This window comes from Salmo salar, chromosome 20 (genome assembly GCF_965601325.2).
Source record: "Salmo salar chromosome 20, fSalSal1, whole genome shotgun sequence".
Lineage (NCBI taxonomy): Eukaryota > Metazoa > Chordata > Actinopteri > Salmoniformes > Salmonidae > Salmo > Salmo salar.
In genome coordinates, this window is record NC_138310.1 from 22,460,347 (window position 1) to 22,487,760 (window position 27,414).

General features: G+C 41.8%; 1 protein-coding gene across 1 annotated transcript in view; it reads right to left on the reverse strand.

Annotated features, from left to right (window-relative positions):
* LOC106579894 (multivesicular body subunit 12B) overlaps window positions 1–25,375 on the reverse strand; it is a 38,867-nt gene extending 13,492 nt beyond the window's left edge. The window contains exons 1-7 of the mRNA XM_014160243.3: window positions 25,119–25,375; window positions 20,700–20,821; window positions 13,504–13,599; window positions 9,828–9,924; window positions 8,797–8,926; window positions 8,240–8,332; window positions 2,327–2,415 (exon numbers count right to left, since the gene is read on the reverse strand). Coding sequence (XP_014015718.3) covers window positions 2,327–2,415; window positions 8,240–8,332; window positions 8,797–8,926; window positions 9,828–9,924; window positions 13,504–13,599; window positions 20,700–20,813 — 619 coding nt within the window. The 5' untranslated portion in view covers window positions 20,814–20,821; window positions 25,119–25,375. The remainder of the gene's footprint in view (window positions 1–2,326; window positions 2,416–8,239; window positions 8,333–8,796; window positions 8,927–9,827; window positions 9,925–13,503; window positions 13,600–20,699; window positions 20,822–25,118) is intronic.
* Between the last annotated feature and the right edge of the window lie 2,039 nt (window positions 25,376–27,414).

Below are 27,414 nucleotides of genomic sequence, written 5' to 3' on the forward strand. Positions count from 1 at the left end.
TTTAATGGATTGGGAAATAATTGCACTCCATATAATGTTATATCTGGGCCAGCATCAGGATTTTTTGATTAATGCAATAGATATGTTAATGTATTACTTTTTATCACTAGGATGTCTGCTAAATATGTCATGCTGCTCAATGGATACACAATAAAGCAAATAGTATATGAACTCCATTCAAAACACCATAATCTTTTTGTGCTATATAGTGAAGTAAAGGGAAATAAAACGGTACTTCTAATTTTGTAAATTAATAGAATACTATATACCAGGGGTATTCAACTCTTACACTACGAGGTCCGGGGCCTGCTGGTTTTCTGTTCTACCTGATAATTAATTGCACACACCGGGTGTCCCAGTCCCTGTTTAGAGGGGAACAATGAAACAAAATGCAGTGGAACTGGCTTCGAGGTCCAGAGTTGAGTTTGAAGGCTAAATACCTTTGAAGATGCATTTTGTTACAATACAATACATTTCCTAACACATTTCATAAATGCACATTTCATTATAATTACATGCACCAGGAATAACTTTCTCCCCTGTCAATAGTATAGGAAATAATTGGCAAAGAAACTTGCCTTGGATCAAAGAGATACAGGTGAAATAAACAAAAGGTTGGGGCTGTTGTGAAAACTTCATAACTGTCAAAATGAGCTTGAACTGTCAAGTGAGAGAAGCTTGAAAATCTATATGAATTAGTTTTTAATATTCTGGTTATAAATGTCAAAGCGTCTGCACATCACATCTCCACATAAAGTGACTGAAGATGACAGATTTCCCAGACATGTTGCCTCTCCTCCCCTCTCGTTCCTTTTTTTGTGTTGGCGTTTTTGTTTTGTTGGGAAGTGACGGAGGGTTTAATCAAGAAAGCAGGCAATTCATCAATCCTAAAGAAGGCGCCTGTACAACCCTGACAGAGCGCACATGGTTTTAGACCAACGTGAACCTGGCCAGCTGTCAACACACCACACACACCGCGCAGCTCACAATTAACACAAACCTGTCGTCTGCTCCGACCCCACACTTGGTCTGCAGGTCGTCACACTGTTAACGAAGGAGGAAAGATACTGCCTCTCACAATCTAAATGTGTGGGTGGAAGGCTCTCTTTTCAAGACAAATGAAGCTGAAAGAGAACGTCTTTGTACAGTATGACTGGGAAGATGAACCCCTCTCTTCAAACCCCACAAAGTGATTCAAAGAGCGAGCAGGGCTGGAGGATTTGTGACATTGTGATAAAGGAGCAGACACGAACGACATTCGTATGATTATAGAGCACAGCCTCTATTGATAAATTATGATTGCTGGCAGTGTACTGAATCTCTATGGTTCTTATTGTCACTCAAATACTGTCCTAACAGAGGTATAACGCATGGAAGGCCACAGACCAGACCAATGTAGGCAGCAGGTACTATAGATAGGTATTACAAACAGTAACGTTATCATTCTAAATAACATAGAACAAAAATGATCCCTAAATCAGTAATTATATGTTATGAACTTTGTGTGAGATCGTATAATAGTGGACTGGTAGACTTGACTATCTTTAAAAACTTGTAAGGACACGGTCAGTGTGTGACAGGGATAACTGGGATGATAAGTGCATGCCACAGCCACGCTATCTCGCCACTGTGGAACAAGAGGAATCCTCACCACATGGTGTCTCTCTCCAGCTGGATAAAACCTGCCTGCTCTACTCTCCACACTCCTCGTCTGGAGAAGTACCACCCCACACTACGGTGTTTCAGCAACTTCTGACTCCATAGACCAAGCCAAGTTTAAACTAAGTTCCAGTCCAGATCAATTCCATTCCACTTTCCACTCTATTATTACTAAAAGAGCATTCAGTTTGCATTTCTCCTACAGCAGAAAACTGCAGGTAAATGTGAGCGTGGCATGTGATGAATCATATTTGACAGCTGTTAAACGTTCTCTTGAGTGTAATGCTGAGCTCCTCTGGGAAGCAGTGTTCACTCTTTCAGATAAGCACAGCTCTTTACACGTCTGTGATAAAAGACATGAAATGTGTGCATAGATCAATTACCAAAGGAGCAATCTACACGTTGGTGGAAATTAAATACTTTTATAACAACATATGGCTAGAAATATTAAAAAACCTTGATTCTGCAATGAATAGAAGTGATAGGAATTTAAGTCAGCTCACTGGGGGTCAGGTTGGGGAACAGTGAGAGAGCTAAACTGATTTAGAATACAGTTCAGATCATTTGCAAGATGCCTTACCATACTGTATAATTTGCACAATCCATATCATACACAGTGAGACTCCCTATGTGTAGTTGAGTTTGGTGCAGGAAAGATACAGTTTACCTGATATGGTATAGAGACTGGAGCTCTCTGAGTCAGGCCTGCTTGTCCTACTCCTGTAGGGGCTGGTGGGGAGCGCTGCAGGTATTTGCCTGGAGGAGATAAAGCACCATGTCATGTCAGACAAGCGTACCACAACATTGAAGGTGACATGTTCTCTGAGATCTGGAGAAGAACGCCAATGCGTGGATTCAGTGTCAGGAGGAAAGGGGGTTCACTGGGGCAGGATCTTCCGATTCCAACCCCATCATCCCCATGACGACACCCCCACCCTCTTCAAGTCAGACAGCGCGTTGATCAGGACACATCTGACAGAAAAGGGGCTGGATATGGAGACATGGAATAAAAGCTAACCTGTACGTGAGCTGCCCAGGGGGCTTTAGTAGGTCTTTAAGGGTTTGGGTCTGGGATTAGGGCCTGGTTAGTACTAAAGGAATATAAATTATATTACTCAAGGGAAGTCTGTTTTACCATACTACAGACTTGCATTACAAAAAAAAACAGCATGCAATGCACTTCATGGGCAGTTGGAGCTAACAAACCGTATAAGATTGCAATCCTCATCAATCAAGCTATCATGAATTACACCCTGTGACTAAGCCCTACTGATCGATAAATCCACAGCAAGCGCAAATTATTTCTCAGCTTCAAGAGAGCTGCATAATGTGACTTTGAACATGCATTGAAGTTAAAATGAGTTCCTCCAAAACTCTGATGTAGCGATAGGCTACAGTGTGTCCAAATGTAGGGTAATGCTGAGCAAGGTGTTCATGTAATATGGGAACTTTAAATACCCTTAGCTAGGGTCACATGGATTCAAACAAATAACTCAAATACTGTAGTTGTGTATTGTGTGTATGTTTACGTGTGCTTGCCCATTTGCAGTTTGGACAAATCATCTTCAGGGAGCTACAAAATTAATTTCCAAAAGCCTAGCGACATATCTGCACATCTGCATATTCTGATGGCAACACTGCATGAGTTGTGGCCATTCTACATTTCTATCTCTTTTGATTAGATTAATAAATGCTATCATTTCTATCAAAAACAATAAAACAAACTCCCTGACAGGTTGTGGTATTTATGAGCTAAGGCTTGCAACTCAGATTTATTTGCCATGATAGGGTCGACTTTTCCCCTGTTCATTTACATCAGCATTTGGCCATCTTAAATCCAGGCCAATGGTGAATTTTTAAAAGGTTGGCATCAATCTTGTGGAACCGAATGCCACATTTAATGAAGACTTCCCTTACCTTGCAAAGGTTGACTCCAATGCTGAAAAGGGAAGGGACATGCCTCTCCAAGCAGTGAGACATTTCACAAACACTGATAAACTGAAGGGAGATTGTTTAGATGCTCTTTTGAAGAAATGCGCTTGAGCGGTTTGGTTCATGATATAGCATAGAACAATGAACCGATCCATTGAGATACACAAATGTAAATGAAGCATTCAGAGAAAACCTACTTTGAAACATCCATTTGCTCAAATATCACCAATTTGATAAGGTCAAAATGAAGATATGTTTAGCTGGCCTTTGAAAACTATTGTACTCAATATTGCATCTTTCCTGGTACAAAAACAAAGCACTTTCTAATGAAATGATGGGTTGCCACTAAATGAAATCAAGGGAAGATCAGACATTGCCATAGAATAGAGCATGGTTGATCCTCCCACACCAACAAACCTTCATGGACTAATGAAATGATCAGCAAACATAAAATCTACCGAAGAACTGTATTGAATGAAATCAGCAATTTGCTTACATAAAGTGCATCTCCTTGTTATAGTATCTTGTAAGGGGTCTAAGAGTTTCCATTTTCACATTAAACTTAAACCACAAAGAACTGTCTTATTCCAAATTCTGGGATTTCTAGACATGATTAGGGTGTACTGGATATAGGGTACCATGTGGCAAATCAAGTCTAATTCTTAAAATAAAAACATGGCAAGTGTATTGCTATGTAATCAACGGTAGCAGTTGGGCTCAGATTATGTTGGCCACTGGAGTTTTGACTACAATGAATCATCATTCTAGGCAACGAGAGCCATATTGACACTTGTTCCTAATTTGAATATTTAATTACAATGTAGTTCCTCATTAAATTACTGTGAAACTGGGAACATAGTCTGAAAGATTTAAACAATTACAACTTCACTCAGGAGCCCATTGGCCCAATGAAATCGATCCGGAATGTAATCACAAACACATATGCATAAATAACAACCTGATCCACTTTGAGCTGGATCACGTCTTCAAGTCAGAACGTTCTAAGTAAAACTAGAGTACTGCTGATTGCTTGATAAGATCAATTAGTTGTCTAAATCCTAATATCAATGTATGGTTTTATATATTTGTTCAGTGTGGTCGGTGAGATAGAAATGAGGTAAAAGAAAATGAAGCTGTCTATCTGAAAAGAAGAGGAGAACATCTGTTAGACAGTGGACAGACAAGTAGTAGTCTGCAGAGAGGCAAGACAAGGATAAAAAATAATATCAGTGAAGAGCCTGAGCTGCCATAGAGGGAGTTGGGAGCGCTTGTTTTGACACTCATCCTGCCTCTTCCATGACAACATCTCCACACCTTCCTCAATATGCAGACAGTCCTGCTTTGCAGGGGCTGCTTTCTCACCCATCATTATCTTCCTCTAAGCTTTGTGTCAGGTGCTGAAAAGAATAGCTGCATGAATTCACAGGAAAACCTCTGAGCACACGGAGCGCATCCGATTTCACTTGATGATTCTCTCGTTTGTGGCACCGTTCTGCATCCATTTGCTTGATTTGAGATATACATTTGCCAACTTTTTTAGGATTCCGCAAAGTAAAGAAAAAGAGTGCTTTCAGTAAGTTTGACGGTGGCATTATGGCTGGGGGCTCTGTCAAAACAGCACACTCACAGACAATGATGGCCTCCCTCAAGAATCAGGTACAGTGCTGGTTTAGGCAGCGAGGAATGGGGACAGGTATAATGCCACCGCACAGCAGCTGGGACACTGTGGAAAGTGCCAAAAGCAGAGGATAGGACAATATAAAAGCTAGAGGAGACTGCATGCATGTCAGTCGTGGCATTCAATTATATTTCCTGACCCCCGTCTGACAGTTACTTTATGAATAATGTTTTAAACCGCAAATCATACAAATATGGTCATGTTACGGTATGGAAAAGATGATTGGCCTTAACATTTTTATCGTTAGGCCATTTGATTTAGAAAGTGTCCAAGTATACAGTACATCAGGCTATTATTCCAAGAGAAATGTAAAAAAAAAAAATTGATTATGCAGGAGAAAAAAAAGACATTGCAATATTAGCACAAGGCTAATTTATGCCACCAGTCCATCTAGAGGTCAGATATCAGCCTTAGCAATGACAGTTTTATCAGGAGAACAAATAGCAGCGTTGGAAAGGAGGAGCGTAGATGAAAGGAGAGGGGGCTGCTGTAGTGGATGCATTAAAAGCCTGACAGGACGGTACAGCTTTTCCACATAAGGGAGTCAGGAAGTGGCTGACTGGCCTCTCTCAAGATGGAAAGAGAGCTGAAGTGGTTGACACCAGGCCAAAGCAATAATTTAAAACAGGACATGGCAGCAAGTAAGGATGTTCCAGACGAAACTTATCAGAAAAAGTACATAACAGCTCTCTTCAGTTTAGCTAAAGGCTCAGGTTATTCAAAACAAGGCCTGTCTGCTTGTTCTTGGATGCTATTATGGCACTCACTGAAGTGGAGGCTAACCACGTGCAGGGGAGGTCATACAAATTTATGATTCTAAACAAATGAATTGATTGTACAAATCAAATGAAAATGGAGGAAAACCACTCAGAATTCAGTACCACAGTACAGTAACTTTAACCTAGATGCTGACAGCTTTAAATGCTGACAAAAGTTTAAGTGGCTTAGTGGATTAAGTCAGAGCACAACTCTAACAGCTCACATTGCCTGGGGCAACCTAACATTTGTAAGGGATCACCAGCATTCAAAATTACAAGGGTCATAAAAAATGTACACAATATTTCACTGACTGTGAAAGGCACTTACATTTAAGGGGTGCCGTTCTCAAAAGGCCATAAAGTTGTTATAGATAGCTCCAAGACAGCACAGTGTATAGGAGGGAATTCTCAGATGCTGAACATGGATGAGGAAAGAGTTCAAGTGATGCAAACAAGTTTTCAGAAATGACAGTTACCAGATACTAACTGCCGGAGTAGTTCAAAAACATGGACATACTTATTTTGGCTGATTGAATAAAACATAGCTCATATGACACTGAGCACACACTAGTTGAATCAAATCAAATGTTATTAGTCACACGCGCCGAGTACAACAGGTGTAGACCTTAAAGTGAAATCAAAGTTGTTAACACATCATTTCAATGAAGTTACGTCGAACTAACATGGAATAGACGTTGAATTGACATCTGTGCCCAGTGGGATGCCTCATTAACACTCCAGAAATATTGCAATGTATGGTAGCACAAGGTACTCAGTATAATGAAAGTGTGGCCATTCCATGTGTTGGTTGTTTATCTGTCTATAATGAGGGGTCTGGAGCAGCCAACAAAGAACATACCAGCAATATACACTTCATAAAATGGCATTGTCTACTTTGGGTGGCGAGAGTTTCTTATTCAGTATATCATCTTGCTCCTATGTGTCTGTGCATTGTGGATGGAAATGAACTCAAGGGAAGGCTCTCAAGCTGTGGCATGAATTTGTTAATGTTAATACAAAAACATGGCCTGTGATCTCAGCAGGCATCAGAAGGGGGTTTGTTGCTTCGAGGTGCAATTTATTCTTACCCCCAATGCCTCAGCGACTTGAAAGTGGGCTTCAAAAGAGCTAAGGATTACTGGTAACAGTTGAGAGGGTACACGGCCTAGGCTTTCTCCATCGTTTCGAGACATCAAAGATTATTAACTATCTGCTCCCCAAATATTCGCGATTCACACAACTCTGATTTGTGTGTCTCTCCTCTCAAATCATAGTTTGCGCACTTCATACCTTGCCTTTAAATCAAACAGCTTTCTCTCATCACCAGTAGCCATATGAACAGTCTCACCTTTGAGTAGCACTCCATCAGTCTGGCCACCTTCACTCTGACCTCTGCTGTGGAGTGGAGTAGTCTTCATACTGCTCTCCACATTGAGCCTCGAACATTCCAGGAGCAGCACTCCAAGCCGGCAAGCCCATCGATACCCCTGCCATGCCCCCCTCTCCACCGCCATTCAAAAGGAATCTTGATTGTTTACTTACAATTTGCTCTGGAAATCCCCAGTACTTCATTGCAATAAATAATTAGGCTGTTGGATCTGGCCGCAGTACAAAGGCCTGCTCCTTCTCTGTGGGCCCCAGGCAGGGCAGACAGAGCAGCTGAGGATGGGGGTACGGTACAGCAACAGTATGGCATGGTGGAGCTCTCTGCACTACCTGCCTCTGTCTTCCCCTCCCTTCCTCTGCAGCTGTTTCTCTCTTTCTCTCTCCAGGCTACGTTTCTTCCCCTTTGTCTGCACAGTACAACAGCACTAATGTCACCACAGTCAGAGAGCGACCCGGCTCTCCAACTTGAGACAGAGAGCAAATAGCAGGAGTTCAGCCCTCGTTGAACTTATGTTCCCATTCAGGGGATCCTGTCTAGTTTCCCTTTCTCTCCAGTACTCCTTCACTGCTTTCTCTGACCAGGCACAGCTATCAGGACATATACTGTATGAGTGTGTGTAATAAACCTCATCACTCAAGAGGTATTGACTGACTAATGGATCACAAACATACCTAAAGGAACACAACACGGACAAATCTGAGCTTGGGACTCATGTTTCCAAATACTGTAAACACAAAACAATGGCATGGTCCTTCTGAACTAAAAGTTGAGAGAGATGGTGTTGATGCTTGGCTATAAAAGTATCATTAGGAACTTGGTATGTACCTTGTGGTGTTGGGCATTGAGTCGTAGATAGCGGTTTCGGTGGATGGATGGACATTTCCCGTTCGATACAAAATGTCCATATTGTTTAGCTCTCTGTAGAAACAAGAGTCACACACCAGTCAAATGGGAAATTACTCCTAAATTAATGAGCAACACTGTCACAAGGACATTCCAAAAAGATTCCAAGACCAAATCCATCATTCAAATTCAATGACCTAATTGATGAGAGTACAGCTCATATATGGTTGATGAACAGCAGACGTGGATGATCAGAGCAGAAGACTGAGTGAGCCCTTTGTTTCTCTTGCATACCTGTGGTGAAATGAGGTACTACTGACAGACTGTGCACTGTTTATGTCCAGGCAGGTGCCTCTAGCAGGCTGCAGGCAAAGTATGTTTTGAGAAGGGAAATAGGGATCCTGCTCATTGGAGACTATGCAAAATCAACGAAAACCTACTGCGCACGTTGCCACAGAACTGCATGTCAAAACACAATGCTATGAGTGTCAGGTATTAAATACAATATTCCTTCTGCTTTTACAGGTCCGTCCACTCACCCAATACACGTGTAGTGTGGACGGGTGTGCTTGGACTTCCCCTGGATCTGGATGTCACACACAGCAGTCTCTGTGGCTAGGCGTAGGCCGAGCCTAACACACAGCCTCTTCTTCCTCAAGGCAGGCTCCTCTGACGGACAGGGAGAGAGACAGACCATATTAGGGATCATGAACAAGAGGTCAAATTCATCTCTTGGTCACGGCTATGCATAAAATAATGATATGAACTATAAACACACAGAATACTGCTAAGCGCTGACAAAATCCAATAATGATAAGTAGAAAACGAAAGACAAATGCTAACCCCTACAGTAGCCACAATATATGCTGCCAAATATGAATGTGTTTTTTTTTACTGGATGTGCAGGGTAACATTTCATACATCACGTTAGATGTATACACTAAACACGGATTCGCATAAAGTAATAAAACGTTACATTAAACCATAGCCCAACAACACATAATCTTTCTGTTCTTCATCCCAGCTACAAAACATAACCATGCTTGCCCATATTACTTCTCTGCCTCCCCCATTTATTTCCCAACCACTGATAGAAAGTGGAGAGTAAATGTGATGATAATAAAAATAATAAACATCTGTCCTCACTCACCACACCACAATATTATTACATTTTCAAGGCCTGGATAGTGAGGGGGAATACATAGCACTCAAAGAGCACTAAAGCATTGGGGAATGCATTTCATTAATATTAGATAACCCCCATCCACTCGTCCTCTCCCCAAATAAATACATAAATAAATAAGCCCCTCATAAAGAAAAGCACAGCTCTAGCTGAGATAAACAATGACTCATGATTCTCTTCCTGTGTACCTCGAGGGCAAAATGTTTCTTTTATTCCCACAGACTATCATAAATTAAGCTAACCTGCACCCATAAAACATTCACTATCTCAAGCTAAGCTGCCCCAGAGGACTTCCGCAGAGGCTGATTAAAGCAAAGTCAAAGCTAGTGAGGGGCCCGAAAAACCTTCAGAGGTACGATTGTGGTTTAGGGGGAAATGCTTACTTACTGGTGTCTATTGTTTCTTGGATGGGTATGAAGCCCTCTGGTAGAGTGTCCTTCAAATCAATCAACCTCATGTCAAGGAGCACATCTGACGACTGGCTCTAATGTACAGGAAAACATTCAAAATTACATATGCACGTTTCAGATGTAATAGATTGTAAGAACCACTTATAACAAAAGTGTAAGGGTTATTCCGTTTTTGTAATGGTCTGAAAAGAAATTACAAAGACAACTGAATCAATGATTTCCTAAAAGCTTGGGAAGTCTCTAAAGAGAGGAGTTGACACGTTGGTGAAAGTAATTACTCCATAATAGCTTCTTTTAAAAATGAGAATGCATCTGTGAACTTGCAATCATTCTCAACCCTTGGAGGGAAACAGCGGGGTTGTATGTGAGGCAGGCCGGATTGCCTGTTCATCAGAATTTGGTTAAAAACAATCAGGGACTGTTTAGTTGACATTTTCAAGCATGACTCTTCTCAGCCTCCCAGCCTCCAGTCATTATATTTCAATTTTTCGCCATAGTAAATTGCAATAATACACAGCGGCAGTGGAGAGTGGGGTGACCGAGTCGTTACTTGGCGCGTCCGAAAATCTGGATTCCACTGCTACTGTTGCCCAGCAGTCATCACCGTTCGAGAAATGTTGTATTGATTGTTTTTATTCTGACTTAGGGTGGAATATGGATGAATGTTATTACTATGCATGAAACCCTTTCTTTAGCTGATTTTTTCCCATCAGGACCTGACAAAAGGGCCATCTACCTCCAACCTAGAGTATAAATCACAAAGTATTTAACTTCCTTCAACGTAATTCAGTGGCTAATTTTGCAGAATCTGTTTTTGTCAACGACAGTTACAGAGGGGCTACATTGACTGGCAGACAAAATAGCCTTTGTTGATGGCTCTGTCATGTTTTATTTGTGCCAAAGCCTTTAAAACAACATGGACACACATTTTAAGATAATACACAGGAACATGGGCAAAGCTATTTGTGTGACATATACTAAACTGTGGACCAGACTGAGCTCTGTCCCAGGCAGACAGGCAGGCAGGCAGGCAGGCAGGCAGGCAGGCGCTAAGAGGTGCATTTACAAGGGCTGGCTTCAACCACTCTCACAAGGATACTAATGGAACTATTTTCAGAATTAGTAGTAGTATCCAACCACAAATGATTGATTTGTCACGAGGATATGTCAGAGTGGACACAGAGAAATAATTAATTGCTTGCAAAAATGCTATTATGTCTACAAATGTGGGCATGAGGTAAAATCATAGTTTTGTAAAATAAAAGTGTGAGTTTGACAGTATAAAATGTTCTAAGGGTGGGTGGAGTCGAGGACTGTTATATGGGGCATTCATTCAACTGATAAAGTGACCTCCTCTAACACCGCAAGGCTGTAAACTGAGACACTGACAGAAACTGTGAAAGGAACAAAGGTTGAAATGTCTGTCTAATCATTACAGTCCTGTTGACATATTATCAGTCTTTTGGGCTGAAGTATGTACATGTACTATATAGGTCCCAAATCATTGCTTGGTTAATGTAGGACCATTAACTTGATCAGTCAGATGAATGGAGTAAACCCATGTCATATATTTATCTGAATTTGTTCAAATTCTTTACGTTTAAGTTTAAAAATGATAGCATAGTAAGCATAGTTAAACCCTGTTACATTTTATGTAACTAATATGCCTTGATTAGATAAGCATTCACCCTCCTGAGTTAATGTTGGAAACACCTTTGGCAGCAATTAGGGCGTTGAGTCTTCACTCTCTAAGAGATTTGCACACCTGTATTGCGCAATATTTGCCCATTTTACTTTTTGAATTCTTAACGCTCTGTCAAGGTGTTGGGGATCATGGGCTAGACAGCCATTTTCAAAACTTGCCATAGAGTTTCAAGCAGATTTAAGTCAAAGCTGTAACTTGCCCACTCAGGAACATTTACTGTCTTCTTGGTAAGCAACTCCAGTGTAGATTTGGCCTTGTGTTTTAGGTTATTGTCCAGCTGGAGTGTTAATTCCTCTCCCAGTGTCTGTTGTAAAGCAGTCTGAAGAAGGTTTTCCTCTAGTATGTTGCCTATGTTTATCCTGGAAAACTTCCCAGCCTTTGCCGATGTCAAGCATATCCATAACATGATGCAGCCAACATCATGCTTGAAAATATGGAGAGTAGTACTCAGTGACGTGTTGTGTTGGATTTGCCCCAAACAAAGCTTTGCATTTAGGCCAACAAGTTTATTCCTTTGCCATGTTTTTTTGCAGTATAACTTCAGTGCCAATTTTCTGTATATTATATTGTTCTTTTCATTTTGTCATTTAGGTCACTATTGTGGAGTAACTACAATGTTGTTGATTCATCCTCAGTGTTCTCCCATCACAGCCATCTCCCATCACAGCCTCTGTAGCTGTTTCAAAATCACCATTGGCCTCATGGTGACATCCCTGAGCAGTTTCCTTCCTGTCCTGCAGCTCAATTCAGAAGGATGGCTGTATCTTTGATGTGTCTGGGAGGTGTATACATCATCCACAGCATAGTTATTAACTTGACCATGCTTAAAGTGATATGTAATGTCTGATATGTTACCTATCTACCAATCACTGCCCTTCTTAGGGAGGCTTTCGGAAAAGCTCCCTGGTCTTTGTAGTTTAATCTGTGCCTGAAATTCAATACTTGAAGGGTTAGTAATTGAAAAATCATGTCAACCCCTATTTTTTCACAGAGTGAGTCCATGTAACTAATTACATGATTTGTTAAGCAACATTTTACTCCTGAACTAATTTATTCTTGCCTGAACAAAGGCAGTGAATACTTATGCAACAACTATGTTTTAGTTATTTCATTGTATTAATTTGTAGATATTTGCAGAATAACATTTTTAGCTTTGACATTATGGAGTATTTTGTGTAGATCAATGATGAAAAAAAAAGAATTAAAACAATTTCAACCCCACTTTGTAATGCAAGAAAGGGGGGGGGGGGTGAATACAGATGATACCCAATGTTTTTCTATTTCATGGTAATTTATCAAATCTAATGTAGGTTTTATAGCAGGATAATTGGTGTTCTCTATCCTCAAATTTTAAGTGTAAAAAAAGACCATAAAAATGTGCCTACCAGTTGATATGTAGAGAACGTTCAAAGAGAGCTCAATTAACCGTGAAGTTATTACTGTTATTTTAAATAGGTGCCCCATTTCCAACCATATTGAACTGGCCTTTTGAAGTGTCATTTCTTATAAAGGGACCAACATTTTTGATGTGTGCATCATCTTTGAAGAATCACTGGGAGGTATCCAGATTCTCTACAGGGACAAGGTTAATTGGAAAAAGTGAAATAGTTTAAATAAAAGCTCATTGTAATACTATGAATAATCATAAATCTCCCTCTCTGGAGGACACAAGAACATCAACGATATAATCCTGGGAGCCCACCAAGATATCACACATCAAGAATATAAATGCAATCATATAATCAAAAATTCATATTGGTATTTACATTAATAAAAAAAACAGACTTTTAAAATTCATTGAACATTATGGCACTTTCAATTATGAAAGTGCTGCACAGGAGAACGCTAGAGAGGGCAAACCAAGCAAACCAGTGCCAAAAAAGGTGTTAGGGATGAGGTGTTATTGCATGATGCATAGGGAAATTGAGAAGTTTACATTTCCACTTACATTATCTCTGGTGAAACAGAGGTAGCGGGTGACCTTGGATTTGAATAAGCCGTCCTTCCACAGGTCAGCGTCGGAACCATCTGTTGTTTGTGCAACCTACGTGAAAAAAGGAAGAAAAAAAAACAACAAGGAGAGAAGAACATGCATGAGGTGGGATAAAGTTAATGTATGTACGCTGTGAGCGTGTTGCTTTTTGCCTCTTCTCTTGCATACTTTCCTTAATTAACGGTCGCCTGCTCTAGCGCTCCATCTCATTAGTGCCCTGTGTGGGTAAAGATGGAGCCTTAGCCTCCAAGTAGGTGTCTGAAAATATCATCCCCTGGAATGGGGCTGATTAAATAAAACCTGACAAAGATCTGCTCTAATAAGGAAAACCAAAGTTCACTGTGCTCCTAAAAGATCCTGATGGGGATGAGGAGATATTATTTGGAGGAAAAATAAAATAAGTGCCTGAATATGGCAACATAATGCACAAGAGCCCAGGCACATCATAGAAAAGGCTACGAAGGACAGTGTGGGCAGCATATCTATAAGTGTGCATGCACTCAACAATGATAAAGCCAAAACTTCCCTCACATGAGTGAGTCAGACATTTCTCCATAGCTACCAGCAAACAAGCTTGGCTGGAACGTCATGTTACATTGGCCATCGTCGGTAAATCACCAAAATGACTGCCAGACTTATTCTCAGAGAGGATCCTTTACAAAGACGATTCAATTTAATGAGGTTCATTCAAACAAAGAAGTTCTGGATCTCTGCCCCCACCCACACAAATTACCATCCTGACAATAATGATGAATGACCCTAGCAATTGGCTGTGGAAAACATGGCAGGGAGAGACTTATGCAAAACCACCAGTGACTAGAGGGAGGGGAGAGAGAGAGTGAATGAGAGAGAGAGTGCGAGAGAGAGAGAGAGAGAGAGAGAGAGAGAGAGAGAGAGAGAGAGAGAGAGAGAGAGAGAGAGAGAGAGAGAGAAAGAGAGAGCGGAAGAGAGAGAGAGGGAGAGAAAAAAAAGAGAAAAAGAAAGAGAAAGAGAGAGAAAGTGAGAGGGGGAGAGAGAAAAAGAGAGAGATGCAGGCATCTCAAGCGGGCGCAGTCCCATGAGGAGCCCATACATCACCAGAAGCCCCCACCTCCTTACAAGACAACCCGTCTTGGCCACTTTTTCCAGGTCAGTAGCCAGTGCATCCTGTCAGCGTAAACAAAGGGCTGGCTGTGTGAAACCCAAAGTCAAGCAAGGGAGTAATGAGGGCACAGCGCTCCTAGGAGGCACCTCAGGCGTCATCCTGCCACAGCTCCGGCAGCAGGGGGCGACGCGCCCAGAATGTGAATTGCCACCCGCAGAGCCGCAGAGGGAGAGGCAGGGGTAAAGTTTTGGTGGACTTACTCTCTATTTTCTTTTTACTATCTATTGTAATGTGGCTCCCATCTTCCAACAGAGCTCATTGCTGGAAGTGTTTCCGCTGCACGAAAAGTCTGAAGATCAGAGGAATCACAGGATCTGACTTTAAATCAATCTTTGAAATCTGATCTTGTCATTTAGATGTTCATGTACACATATCAAGTCGGCTGATTGACTGATATATCCAACTGCCGATTCCCAAAATCTGTACAAATGAAAATGATTAAAAACTGTCATGGAATAGGTAAGTCTATTGGGAGTACTGGTATTTCCTATGACAGATCTCAAAAGACAGAGAACGTCATTGAGGTTATAATGAGAGAGAGCACTAAGAAGCAGATGAAAGGCTACTGCTACTAGGGATGGACATTTGAAATGATTTTCATATTCAAATAATATAGTGACATTTTAGGATATCCGGATAGTCAAAATACATACAAAAAAAACACTCTTGACTTTCTTGACCAATCAAAATGACGCAAATGCACATCGCAGAGATAAACAGCGGACAGACGGCTCAATAAAATGTTATAAAAACTACATTCAAAAGTTGTTGTTTTATTAAACTAAGAATATCAAATGTCATGGTATATCCTTGTAGGTAACAATGTCACAAGGATAATTTAAATTACATTTAGACAAAGCTTTTTGATTGTTAATATAGACCCAAACATTTTTTATAAAAAAAAAAAACTCACTCAAGTTATCAAATACTAACGTCCGTTTGAATATTTGATTAAATTATTAACCATACCCATCTGAGGTTGGTAAACCGATTCAGAGGAGGCCCTAGCCAATTACAGTGGGCTCAGATCTCAGGCTGGCGCCACACTCCTTCAAGTACACGTATGTTAATGTATTCATGAGGGTAGCATGTTATAGGCTCAGGCAAATTTGAATTACACACAGCTTCCCTTTGCGGCCCTAAGTGTCTGTGTCACTGCCTGCTTAAGCTGTTTGATGTGGGGCGGCTGCTGCAGCCTGAGCAATGCTCCTGATTCCTGTGGAACAGTGTATGATTTGGGCCTGCTCTCTTGCGTAGGAACAACCTGTTCAAGTTCAGAGATGTGAGTGCACCGTAGTGGAGAGCAAAAGAGTTAATCAGCTCATTGATCTACGGCATAAAATGTATTTCTTAAAAGCAGTCATCGTTGAAGATGAATTCAGAAAAAGGAAGCAACCAAAGTAGGCCTAGAATATAACACGAACAGTAAAAGAACATGACTAAACATTGACATAAGCAGACTACCAAAGGGAAGCAACACCTACACTCCCTTCTGTAACAACATAGGGATCTATCCTACTGAAGAAACCAAGCAGGAAGTCTCATTCTCATTCACTGTCATGTGGCATGCATGGAGTCCCAATGCCAGTATGCAAAGCACCGTCACAATGCCAACCCACCAACACCCACCAGAGATTACAACAGTTGGGCTGTGTGGGGTGGGGCAGGAAGAGAGAGAAGGGGGTGAGAGGAAGGAAAAAGAAAAGAGAGAGGGTAGAGAAAGAAAAGGAACAGAGATCTGCCCTTGAGCCCACTTCAGGCTATATCACTGTGTTTGCTTTGTGCTTCGTTAAATTCACAAAACACATTCCTCTCTCCATCTCTCTCTCTCTCTCTAGCTCTCTCACTTCTCACTCTTTCACAAATACAAACATGGCTCCCACAGGCCAGTGATATCGCTGTCCCACTTTCCTCTCTCTCACAACCAGATTGTTCAAACTCGCTGGGGTGCCAAACAGCCGGCAACCCCTCTTCACTGTGAGAGTGTTCAACAAACATGGGGACACAGTGCCAGAACTGTGGGGGGCATCCACCAAGGGTTGTTAAACCATAGCCTCTGGTACGGCTGAAGGACTAATGGCAACAAATAAGCCTGCAGTAATCATCTCCATCATCAAAGTAAACTGCATGAATTAGTTAGTTATTCAATTCCTCACACAAAAAACTCAACACTACTCACAAGTGCTAGCCAAGTACATACCCAAGTGCTTCATGGCTACCCTCCAAAGACAATATTGTAGAATCCACAACAATACAACAATGTTATTAAGAACATGGTTTCGGGGCCGTCCCTAGCCTTTTGGGGGCCCTAAGAGGTGGCAAAACATTTGAGTGGCCGCCCTCTTGACGGTGGAGAGAAAAACACTTGAGTTAATTTCCTGCAATTCTATACATTTTGCCATGGGACGCAGAGAAAGTGTTGCCGTTTCAAAGCAAATTTTTACACTGACAAGTTTTAGCAGTTTTTAAGCTAATTTCCGTCAATTGTACAGATTTTGCTATGCCTAATGCCATGTTAATATCATATCTGAGTGAGAATGACTAATCATCACTGTCAAACGCTCACTAAAACATTTTCTAATCAACCTGGCCCGGGTATCCTGGAAGGATATTGACCTCATTCCGTCAGTAGTGGATGCCTGGTTATTCTTTAAAAGTGCTTTCCTCACCATCTTAAATAAGCATACCCCATTCAAAAAAATTAGAACCAGGAACAGATATAGCCCTTGGTTCACTCCAGACCTGACTGCCCTTGACCAGCACAAAAACATGTTGAGGCGTACTGCATTAGCATCGAATAGCCCCAGAGATATACAACTTTTCAGGGAAGTTAGGAACCAATATACACAGGCAGTTAGGAAAGCAAAGGCTAGCTTTGTCAAACAGAAATTTGCATCCTGTAGCACAAACTCCAAAAAGTTCTGGGACACTGAAAAGTCCATGGAGAATAAGAGCACCTCTTCCCAGCTGCCCACTGCACTGAGGCTAGGAAACACTGTCACCACTAATAAATCCACGATAATTGAGAATTTCAATAAGCATTTTTCTACGGCTGGCCATGCTTTCCACCTGGCTACCCCTACCCCGGTCAACAGCCCTGCAACTTGCACAAGCCTCCCCCATTTCTCCTTCACCCAAATCCAGACAGCCGATGTTCTGAAAGAGCTGCAAAATCTGGACCCCTACAAATCAGCCGTACTAGACAATCTGGACCCCCTCTTTCTAAAATGATCTGCCACAATTGTTGCAACCCCTATTACTAGCCTGTTCAACCTCTCTTTCATATTGTCTGAGATCCACAAAGATTGGAAAGCTGCCGCCGTCATCCCCCTCTTCAAAGGGGGAGACACACTAGACTCAAGCTGTTAAAGACCTATATCTATCCTACCCTGCCTTTCTAAGGTCTTCAAAAGCCAAGTTAACAAACAGATTACCGATCATTTTGAATCCCAGCGTACCTTCTCCGCTATGCAATCTGGTTTCCGAGCTGGTCATGGGTGCACAGCAGCCACGCTCAAGGTCCTAAACGATATCATAACCACCATCGATAAGTGACAATACTGTGCAGCTGTATTCATCGACCTGGCCAAGGCTTTCGACTCTGTCAATCACCACATTCTTATCGTCAGACTCAACAGCCTTGGTTTCTCAAATGACTGCCTCGCCTGGTTCACCAACTACTTCGAAGACAGAGTTCAGTGTGTCAAATCAGAGGGCCTGTTGTCCGGACCTCTGGCAGTCTCTATGGGGGTGCCACAGGGTTCAATTCTTGGGCCGACTCTTTTCTCTGTATACATCAATGATGTTGCTCTTGCTGCTGGTGATTCTCTGATCCACCTCTACGCAGACAACACCATTCTGTATACTTCTGGCCCTTCTTTGGACACTGTGTTAACTAACCTCCAGACAGGCTTCATTGCCATACAACTCTCCTTCCGTGGCCTCCAACTGCTCTTAAATGCCTGTAAAACTAAATGCATGCTCTTCAACCGATCGCTGCCCACACCTTCCTGCCCATCCAGCGTCACTACTCTGGACGGTTCTGACTTAGAATAGGTGGACAACTACAAATACCTAGGTGTCTGGTTAGACCTTAAACTCTCCTTCCAGACTCACATTAAGCATCTCCAATCCAAAATTAAATCTAGAATGGGCTTCCAATTTCGCAACAAAGCCTCCTTCACTCATGCTGCCAAACATACCCTCGTAAAACTGACTATCCTACCGATCCTTGACTTCGGCGATGTCATTTACAAAATAGCCTCCAACACTCTACTCAGCAAATTCGATGCAGTCTATCACAGTGCCATCCATTTTATCTCCAAAACCCTATATACTACCCACCACCGCGACCTGTATGCTCTCGTTGTCACGTCCTGACCAGTAAAAGGGGTCATTTGTCATTGTAGTATGGTCAGGGCGTGGCAGGGGGTGTTGTTTTTGTGTGTTTTGGGGTTGGTTTGTTTCATGGGGATTTGTTCTAGTTTTCATTTTCTATGTTCATTTTCTATGTGTGGCCGAGTATGGTTTCCAATCAGAGGCAGGTGTCTTTCGTTGTCTCTGATTGGAAGCCATACTTAGGCAGCCTGTTTTAACCTGTGGGTTGTGGGTGGTTGTTTTCCGTTATAGTCGTTGTACCTTACGGAACTGTTAGTCGTTGTATTTTTTCTGTTTCAGTGTTCTCCTATAATAAATTAAGATGAGCACTCTACACGTTGCACCTTGGTCCCCTTTCATCGACTGCTGTGACACTCGTTGGCTGGCCCTCGCTTCATATTCGTCGCCAAACCCACTGGCTCCAGGTCATCTATAAGTCTTTGCTCGGTAAAGCCCCGCCTTATCTCAGTTCACTGGTCACCATAGCAGCACCCACCCGTAGCACGCGCTCCAGCAGGTATATTTCACTGGTCACCCCCAAAGCCAATTCCTCCTTTGGCCGCCTTTCCTTCCAGTTCTCTGCTGCCAATGACTGGAACAAATTGCAAAAATCACTGAAGCTGGAGACTCATATCTCCCTCTCTTACTTTAAGCACCAGCTGTCAGAGCAGCTCACAGATCACTGCACCTGTACATAGCCCATCTGTAAATAGCCCATCCAACTACCTCATCCCCATACTGTTATTTATTTTTTTGCTCCTTTGCATCCCAGTATCTGTACTTGCACATTCATCTTCTGCACATCTATCACTCCAGTGTTTAATTGCTAAATTGTAATTATTTTTGCCACTATTGCCTATTTATTGCCTTACCTCCCTTACCTTACCTAATTTACACACACTGTATATAGACTTTTCTATTGTGTTATTGACTGTATGTTTGTTTATTCCATGTGTAACTCTGTGTTGTTGTTTGTGTCACACTGCTTTGCTTTATCTTGGCCAGGTCGCAGTTGCAAATGAGAACTTGTTCTCAACTAGCCTACCTGGTTAAATAAAGGTGAAATACATATATATATATATATATTTTTAACTAACAAAATCAATGGGGACCCCCTGGAGGTCAGGGCCCCTGGGCACGTGCCCTGCATGCCCGGTCGATAATTCAACCATGATTACAACCAGTTTAGATAGCTGGCTAGATTAATTTACCAATCTAAAAATGTTTAGCTTACATAGGCTAATTGAGTGACTGTCAGTGACTGACATAACAAGATAAATGTCACCTTGTGTATTCTACTATTCTAACTCACAACAGTAAGACCCTGACTGAGTTCCCCATAATGTAATATTAATAAAGACCTGCATGGTTTTGATTAATCACTGATTAAAAAAATATAGAATTTATACATAAATCATAATGCATAAATCATACTGCATCTGCTTCACAACATATGCATAATGCAATTGATTTTCCTAAAAATTAGGTAGAATTCAAAGTAAGGGGAAAATGCGGAGCGAAGTATGGTAAAATCCATTTATATTCCATGATAAGCTATATGCTTTTATTTAATAATGTATCCTCAGTCTAAAAGAGTGAATGATGAAAAAAGCTCTGAGAAGTTACTCACAACAGAGTATTCAGGAGGTGCCTTGCTTCGGCACGCCACCACAACAACTCCGGTGATGGGCTCTGAGGTCAACTCTGGGAGAGCCTCAGACAGTTCCTGTACCTCAGGCATCATGCTGGACCCTTGGAAAGACAGCAAAGTTTACTTCAGGGCCTTACTGGGATACTAGCAATAGAAGTAATAGTGCCTTCACTCCCTCACAAAAGACCTGTGCAACACACGTGAACATCTGGGGGAAGAGGATTAGAATCTTAGCTTCTGAGTCAATAATCTTAATTTCCATGTATTTAACTATTTCAAAACCACTTTCCTCTCTCTTATATGGGTCTTTCCCATAGGGCTGCATGTAGTCTAATGCTGTACTTTCTGGACAGAAGATTTTGAGCAACAGCACAGCTCATATATTTTGGAGTAAAGCATACTACATCATGACTAAACCCATAAAGATGTTTATCTTGGCCAGAATGATAACTTTCGCCAATTATTGACTTCTGTCAGCTTCCTGGGATCCAAAAGAAAAAGTGGCCTCTGAGCTTTGCATCGAATGACAAGTGAGACCAGCATGACAAAAAGCAATTAAGGGTGACCCAGTGAAGTCACCCAATAACAACTTAGATGGAGTGATCACATATTTGCAAGAAAATCCAGATCAATTGTTATCTATTCCTGTCTAAAGAAGCTATAGCGTAATGTGTATGCAAGGCTTTTACAAGGTTAAGTGGCTTTGCAGAGGTTCCTTTGCCATTTTATTAAATTATGTTTAAAGCATCCTAGTGGGGTAAGTGACACAGTTACAGCATTCCATCTAAATGTTTACTGAATTTATTGTAATTAAGTCTATTGAATTTGGTAGATTTAATACAGGAATAGCTATTTATTTAAGAAATGTTAGTTGGATGGACTTATTGATGAAAGAGATCCAGGATAGCAAATTAGTTTAGGGAGGGAGAATGTTAATTTGTGGACTAATCAATCTAGCTTTTCCTAACTGCAGCGTAGTGGTTGGAGGCAAACTGCCATTAAGCCACACTCTGTAAAATGTGCACATATCAAAGAGTCGGCCACCAACAAAACTGTAAACAATAGAGCAAATTCAATACTGCATCCCATCAAATTGTCACATGCAAATGCACTTGTGTGATGGAGACGGTCTGGGTTAGAACTAGGGCTAGCTGAGAAAATCTAAACTCTCCATACACGAGTACAAGGGAGTTAAGTTGCGATGAGTGTGGGCAGACTGGAGCTCAGACTACATCGAGTCGCTGTAAAATCTTAAACCCTTACCATGTACCTATGTTTGTCCCGTGTAAAGTCAGGCTTGTCTTTGTTTGATGAAATCCATATTGTTTTATGAATTTTTCGTTAAATACAACCACCGACCGTTTCCTCGTTTCTGTTACTCTAAAATGGCTCTAAAACGTAGATTCCATGATGTAATCTGAGATTCAATTGGATAATGCGTATTCCCTCTGAATTGCCATATTAGAGAAACAGAAACATGTACATGGTCTGTGGTTGAATTTGACAAAAGTTTATTAAAAAGTATGGATTTCCAACGTGGTCTCAGGGCAATTTGTATTATTCTGTATGTAAATCTGTGACACTCCATTTTACTGAGCAAAAATATAAATGCAACATATAAAGTGTTGGTCGCATGTTTCATGAGCTGAAATTAAGATCCCAGAAATGTTTCTCCTTTGCCAAGATTATTCATCCACCTGACAGGTGTGGCATATCAAGAAGCTGATTAAACAGCATGATGCTTACACAGGTGCACCTTGTGCTGGGGACAATAAAAGGCCACTCTAAAATGTGCAGTTTTGTCACACAGCACAATGCCACAGATGTCTCAAGTTTTGAGGGAGTGTGCAATTGGCATGCCGACTGCAGGAATGTCCAACAGAGCTGTTGCCAGAGAATTGAATGTTAATTTCTCTACCATAAGCCACCTCCAACATCGTTTTATAGAATTTGGCAGTACGTCCAACTGGCTTCACAACCACAGACTACGTGTAACCACGCCAGCCCAGGACCTACACATCCTGTGGGATCGTCTGAGACCAGCCACCCAGACAGCTGATGAAACTGTGGGTTTTCATAAATTAATCATTTCTGCACAAACTGTCAGAAACCGGCTCATCTGTCTACTCGTCATCCTCACCATGGTCTTGACCTGACTGCAGTTTGGCGTCGTAACCGATTTCAGTGGGCAAATGCTCACCTTCGATGGCCACTAGCATGTTGGAGAAGTATGCTCTTCACGGATGAATCCTGGTTTCAACTGTACGGGGCGGGGCATATGGCAGACAGCGTGTGTGTCAACGTTGTGAACAGAGTGCCCCAAGTTGGTAGTAGTGGGGTTATGGTATGGGCAGGCATAAGCTACAGACAACAAACACAATTGCATTTTATTCTAATGCACAGAGATACCGTGATGAGATCCTGAGCCCATTGTCGTGCCGTTCATCCACCGCCATCACCTCAAGTTTCAGGATGATTATGCACACCCTCATGTTGCAAGGATCTGTACACAATTCCTGGAAGCTGACAATTTTTTCCATGGCCTGCATAATCACCAGACATGTCACCCATTGAGCATGTTAGGATGCTCTGAATCAGCATGTAAGACAGCGTGTTCCAGTTCCCAACAATATCCAGCAATTTCGCACAGCCATTGAGGAGGAGTAGGACAACATTCCACAGGCCACTGTCAACAGCCTGATCAATTCTATGCGAAGGAGATGTGTCGCGCTGCATGAGGTAAAACTGACTGGTTTTCTGATCCACACCCATACCTTTTTTAAGGTATTTGTGACCAACAGATGCATATCTGTATTCCTAGTCATGTGAAATCCATCGATTAGGGCCTAATGAAGTTATTTCAGTTGACTGATTTCCTTATATGAACTGTAACCCAGAAACATCTTTGAAATTGTTGCATGTTGCGTTTATATATTGTTTCAGTGTAGTGTGATATGTTACGTTATGTTATATTATGAATGGAATACCAATCGTTCAATATCTTACGAATTAGAGGACATTGTACAATAGCATGCGAATTGGATGATTTAACTCATCATAGGTCTTGGAGGACATATAGTACTATATGTCTTCCTCTGAGAGACCAGGTCATTTGTTGCATCCTAACAACAAAGGGGAATTATGGGGAGAATTTACATTGGTGGTTAGGTGAGCTAACAACAAACGTTAGTATAATTTATGTGAAAGTTTAGGGGAACTAAAACGACAAAGTTTAGGTGAAGTGCGTTCAATTTAGAGGGTTAGCTAAAATGCTGAAGTTGTCCCGACATTTCTACATTTTGTAGAAAGAAAGATACAGTTAAAGAGTTCAACCTGATGACGTCATCAAAAGTTAAAACATTTTAAAACAGTGATTTTCAAACACTGATATTCGCAGTTGCGTGGGGAGCTAGAGACTGGCTAGAGACTCACTCACTCCCCCCCCCGGCTAGAGACTCACCCCCACCATCCCCCCCGCCCCCCAAGTTCGAGACTCACTCTCCCCCCCAGCTCGAGACTCACTCACTCCCCCCCCCCCCCCCGGCTACAGACTCACTCCCAACCACCCACCCCCGGCTAGAGACTCACTCCCCCCCCTCCCCCCTCCCCCCTGGCTAGAGACTCACCCCCCCCCCCCCCCCCATCCCCCCCGCCCCCCAAGTTCGAGACTCACTCTCCCCCCCCCGGCTAGGGACTCACTCCCCCCCTTCCCCCCCTCCCCCCTGGCTAGAGACTCACCACCACCCCCCCCCCCACGGCTAGAGACCCCCCCCACGGCTAGACACTCACTCCTCCCCGCGGCTAGAGACTCATTACAGGTTTTGGAAATCACTGTTTATTCTCTTTCAATTCTACCCTGTGTTGTCATAGAGAAGCATTATTTAAACCTTTTTATCTTTTTAACCACCGATCATAGAAATGCGCAGTTTTTTTGGCCAACGTCTCCAACGTGCTTAAAGACATTTTATGAGAGCAACATTACATTCATCAAATCAAATCATATTTTATTTGTCACAGCGCCGAATACAACAGGTGTTGACCTTACCGTGAAATGCTTCCTTACGAGCCCTAAACCAACAATGCAGAGTTTTAAAAAAGTACGAAAAATTTGACAGATCAACTAAAGGATTCATTATCTATGTATTCTATGTAGCCTATTATCGGTGAGTAATATTCCTTTCAAACATACTAATTTCCATTTGCAGAGCATGATTACCCAGATGGATGGTGATTTACAGTTTTTTCAAGCATTTGTCAACTTTCAAGACTGGACCAGCCAGCAACTGGGATTCTTAACACAGAATGAGACCGCCTGGTAAAAATGTCAAGTGTAGCTGCCATATGGAATAGGACAGAGAGGGACCCATGGTGCTAGACAGGTAGGCCTGTAATTCTTACCTTGGTCAATTGTTTTAAATGTCGTCCTGCTGTGGATCCTTTGAGGGTGCTGCTTGTGTCTTTTACTACAGAGCCAGTGTCAATGTTCTTATCATGGTTAAGAAATAATTAACTACAACCAGAGACGGTTCAACTTTTTTTCCTCACTACATAACTCAAATTTGTGTACCAATATTCCATTGATATTGTATGCAAGCATCTAGCAAAGCCATTCACTATTCTAGTCTCATTGACATGTTAGAATTTGACTTGTTTTGTGAGTTGACAGTATGGTTCGGTGTCACAATCCCACCTGCAATAGTAATTTGCAATCAGTTCAGTCAGTGTAGGTCAGGCATGGGCAACTGGCAGCCTGGTTGTGTATCAGCAGGTTTTTTCTTTATATGTCAGTCACTGATAGTTACTCAATTAGCCCATGTCAGCTAGCATTTTTTGGGATTAGTTAGTCTAGCGACCAGCTATCTAAATTTAGTAATCATGGTTGAATTACCGGCCGGGGGGCCCCCATTGATTTTGTTAGTCACTCTCACTCAGATATCATATTAAAAACTGCAAACATTTCTCTCCACCGTATGGGAAAATGTGTAGAATTGCAGGAAATTAGATGTAAAACAGCTCATTTTCCTCTTCCCCATGGCAAAACGTGTAGAATTGAAGAACACTTGCTTTAAAACTGCAACATTTTCTCTACGCCCCATGGAAAAATGTGTAGAATTGAACAAAATTAACTCTATAACCTAAAAATGCACATGTGGGTATGCAGACCCCCAAGCAATTGCAGCCCCTCATGATGAATTCAGGTTTTTTGTGGCCCCACCCCCATCAAAGTTGCCCATCCCTGGTGTAGGTTATAGGCTCGGCCTGTCTCTATAGGTCTATCTAACCTTATCACACATAATCTTGTCCCATGCTTTTGGAAGGACCTTGGGAATACCCATTTCAGGCATTCATCTGATGATGATGGAATAACATATTCAAGAATTTGTAACTATCTAAGTAGAAAAGCTTGTCGAAACAGCATGTAAGCAGGTAAGAGTCCTAGAATTGTTGTAGGCCTACCTTAAGTCAAAATTCAGAAATTCTGTTCCCCTTTGCCGTCGTGTTGTGGATAATAATTACATCAAATAGGGCCTGCACATAATTGGGGGTGTGCTCTATGTTAATATTTTCTTGTCAAGGTTTAGGCCTAATGATTTCCTGCTTCTCCAGTGGTCTCTAGTGTCTTCCTGTCATGTACTGTATTTGTGCTTTGGGCAGAGTTAACAGGTTTTAATTTATTCTTATGGCCACATTGATCCCTTTTCACCATTCGTATGATGAAAACCATTCAGCCAAGTCAAGCATAGAAACAAACAGGCTGTAATCCCACCCAAGCACTTTCTACGATGAAACCTTAACGATAGAAGTTGAAACAGCCATACTGGAATACAGTGAGATGGAACAAATTGTGTTGCAGCCAATTGAGTGGTATAAGAATACATCAATCAACATATTGTAATGGCGTGCACACAGGGCCATAACACTGATTGATTCAGGCCTGTCATTTCTAGGAACAACTTAAGAACTGTACAGAGAGCAATGTGGTTGTGAGCAAGAAATACGGTAAAAGCATCTGTTACAGACCGAACATCCTATTTGAGTTAATAACGCACAATGAGATCAAGCACACAGGAACTAAACAAGATTTAATGAACATAATAAGGTAATGAGACCTCTTATGCTCATCATTATTCATGACAAACTGACAATGAGTCAATGCCAATAGCTCATAGGAGCAGAGTGCGTCACTGAGAGAGTAATGGCAGTCGTCGTTGAGACCGTCGTTGACTGTGTCAGGTTGGCAGAACACCAGCACTAAAAAGCCCCAAGATACACATGTCAGACAACATACACCGGTTCAACTCCCAGACTACTAAACCCTTTTGTCCTACTCTCTCTATGTCCCAACTACGGGAGGCACGCTGACAGAGAAATCCAAATGATTGTGCTAGCTAGATCACACCAATGATCACGCACACATCCCTGTCCTTATACGTTATGTACAGCTTTATGCCAGCGTTGTTCTGTCAGCTTTTCCCAACCAATCTCACACCAGGATGTTTCGACAACCCCCAAGAAACAGGCATTCTCACTTCAGCTAGATTTTGCAGCAAGGCTAATTTGCTCAAATAAAATCTCAGGTATAAGAGAAAAAAGCATTTGCAGTCTGAGGAAGAGAGGTGCACCTGTTAAAGTAATGGTCTAGTTAAGGAAAAGGTGATGAAATGCTCAGTGCGAAAGTCTCAAGATATCAGCA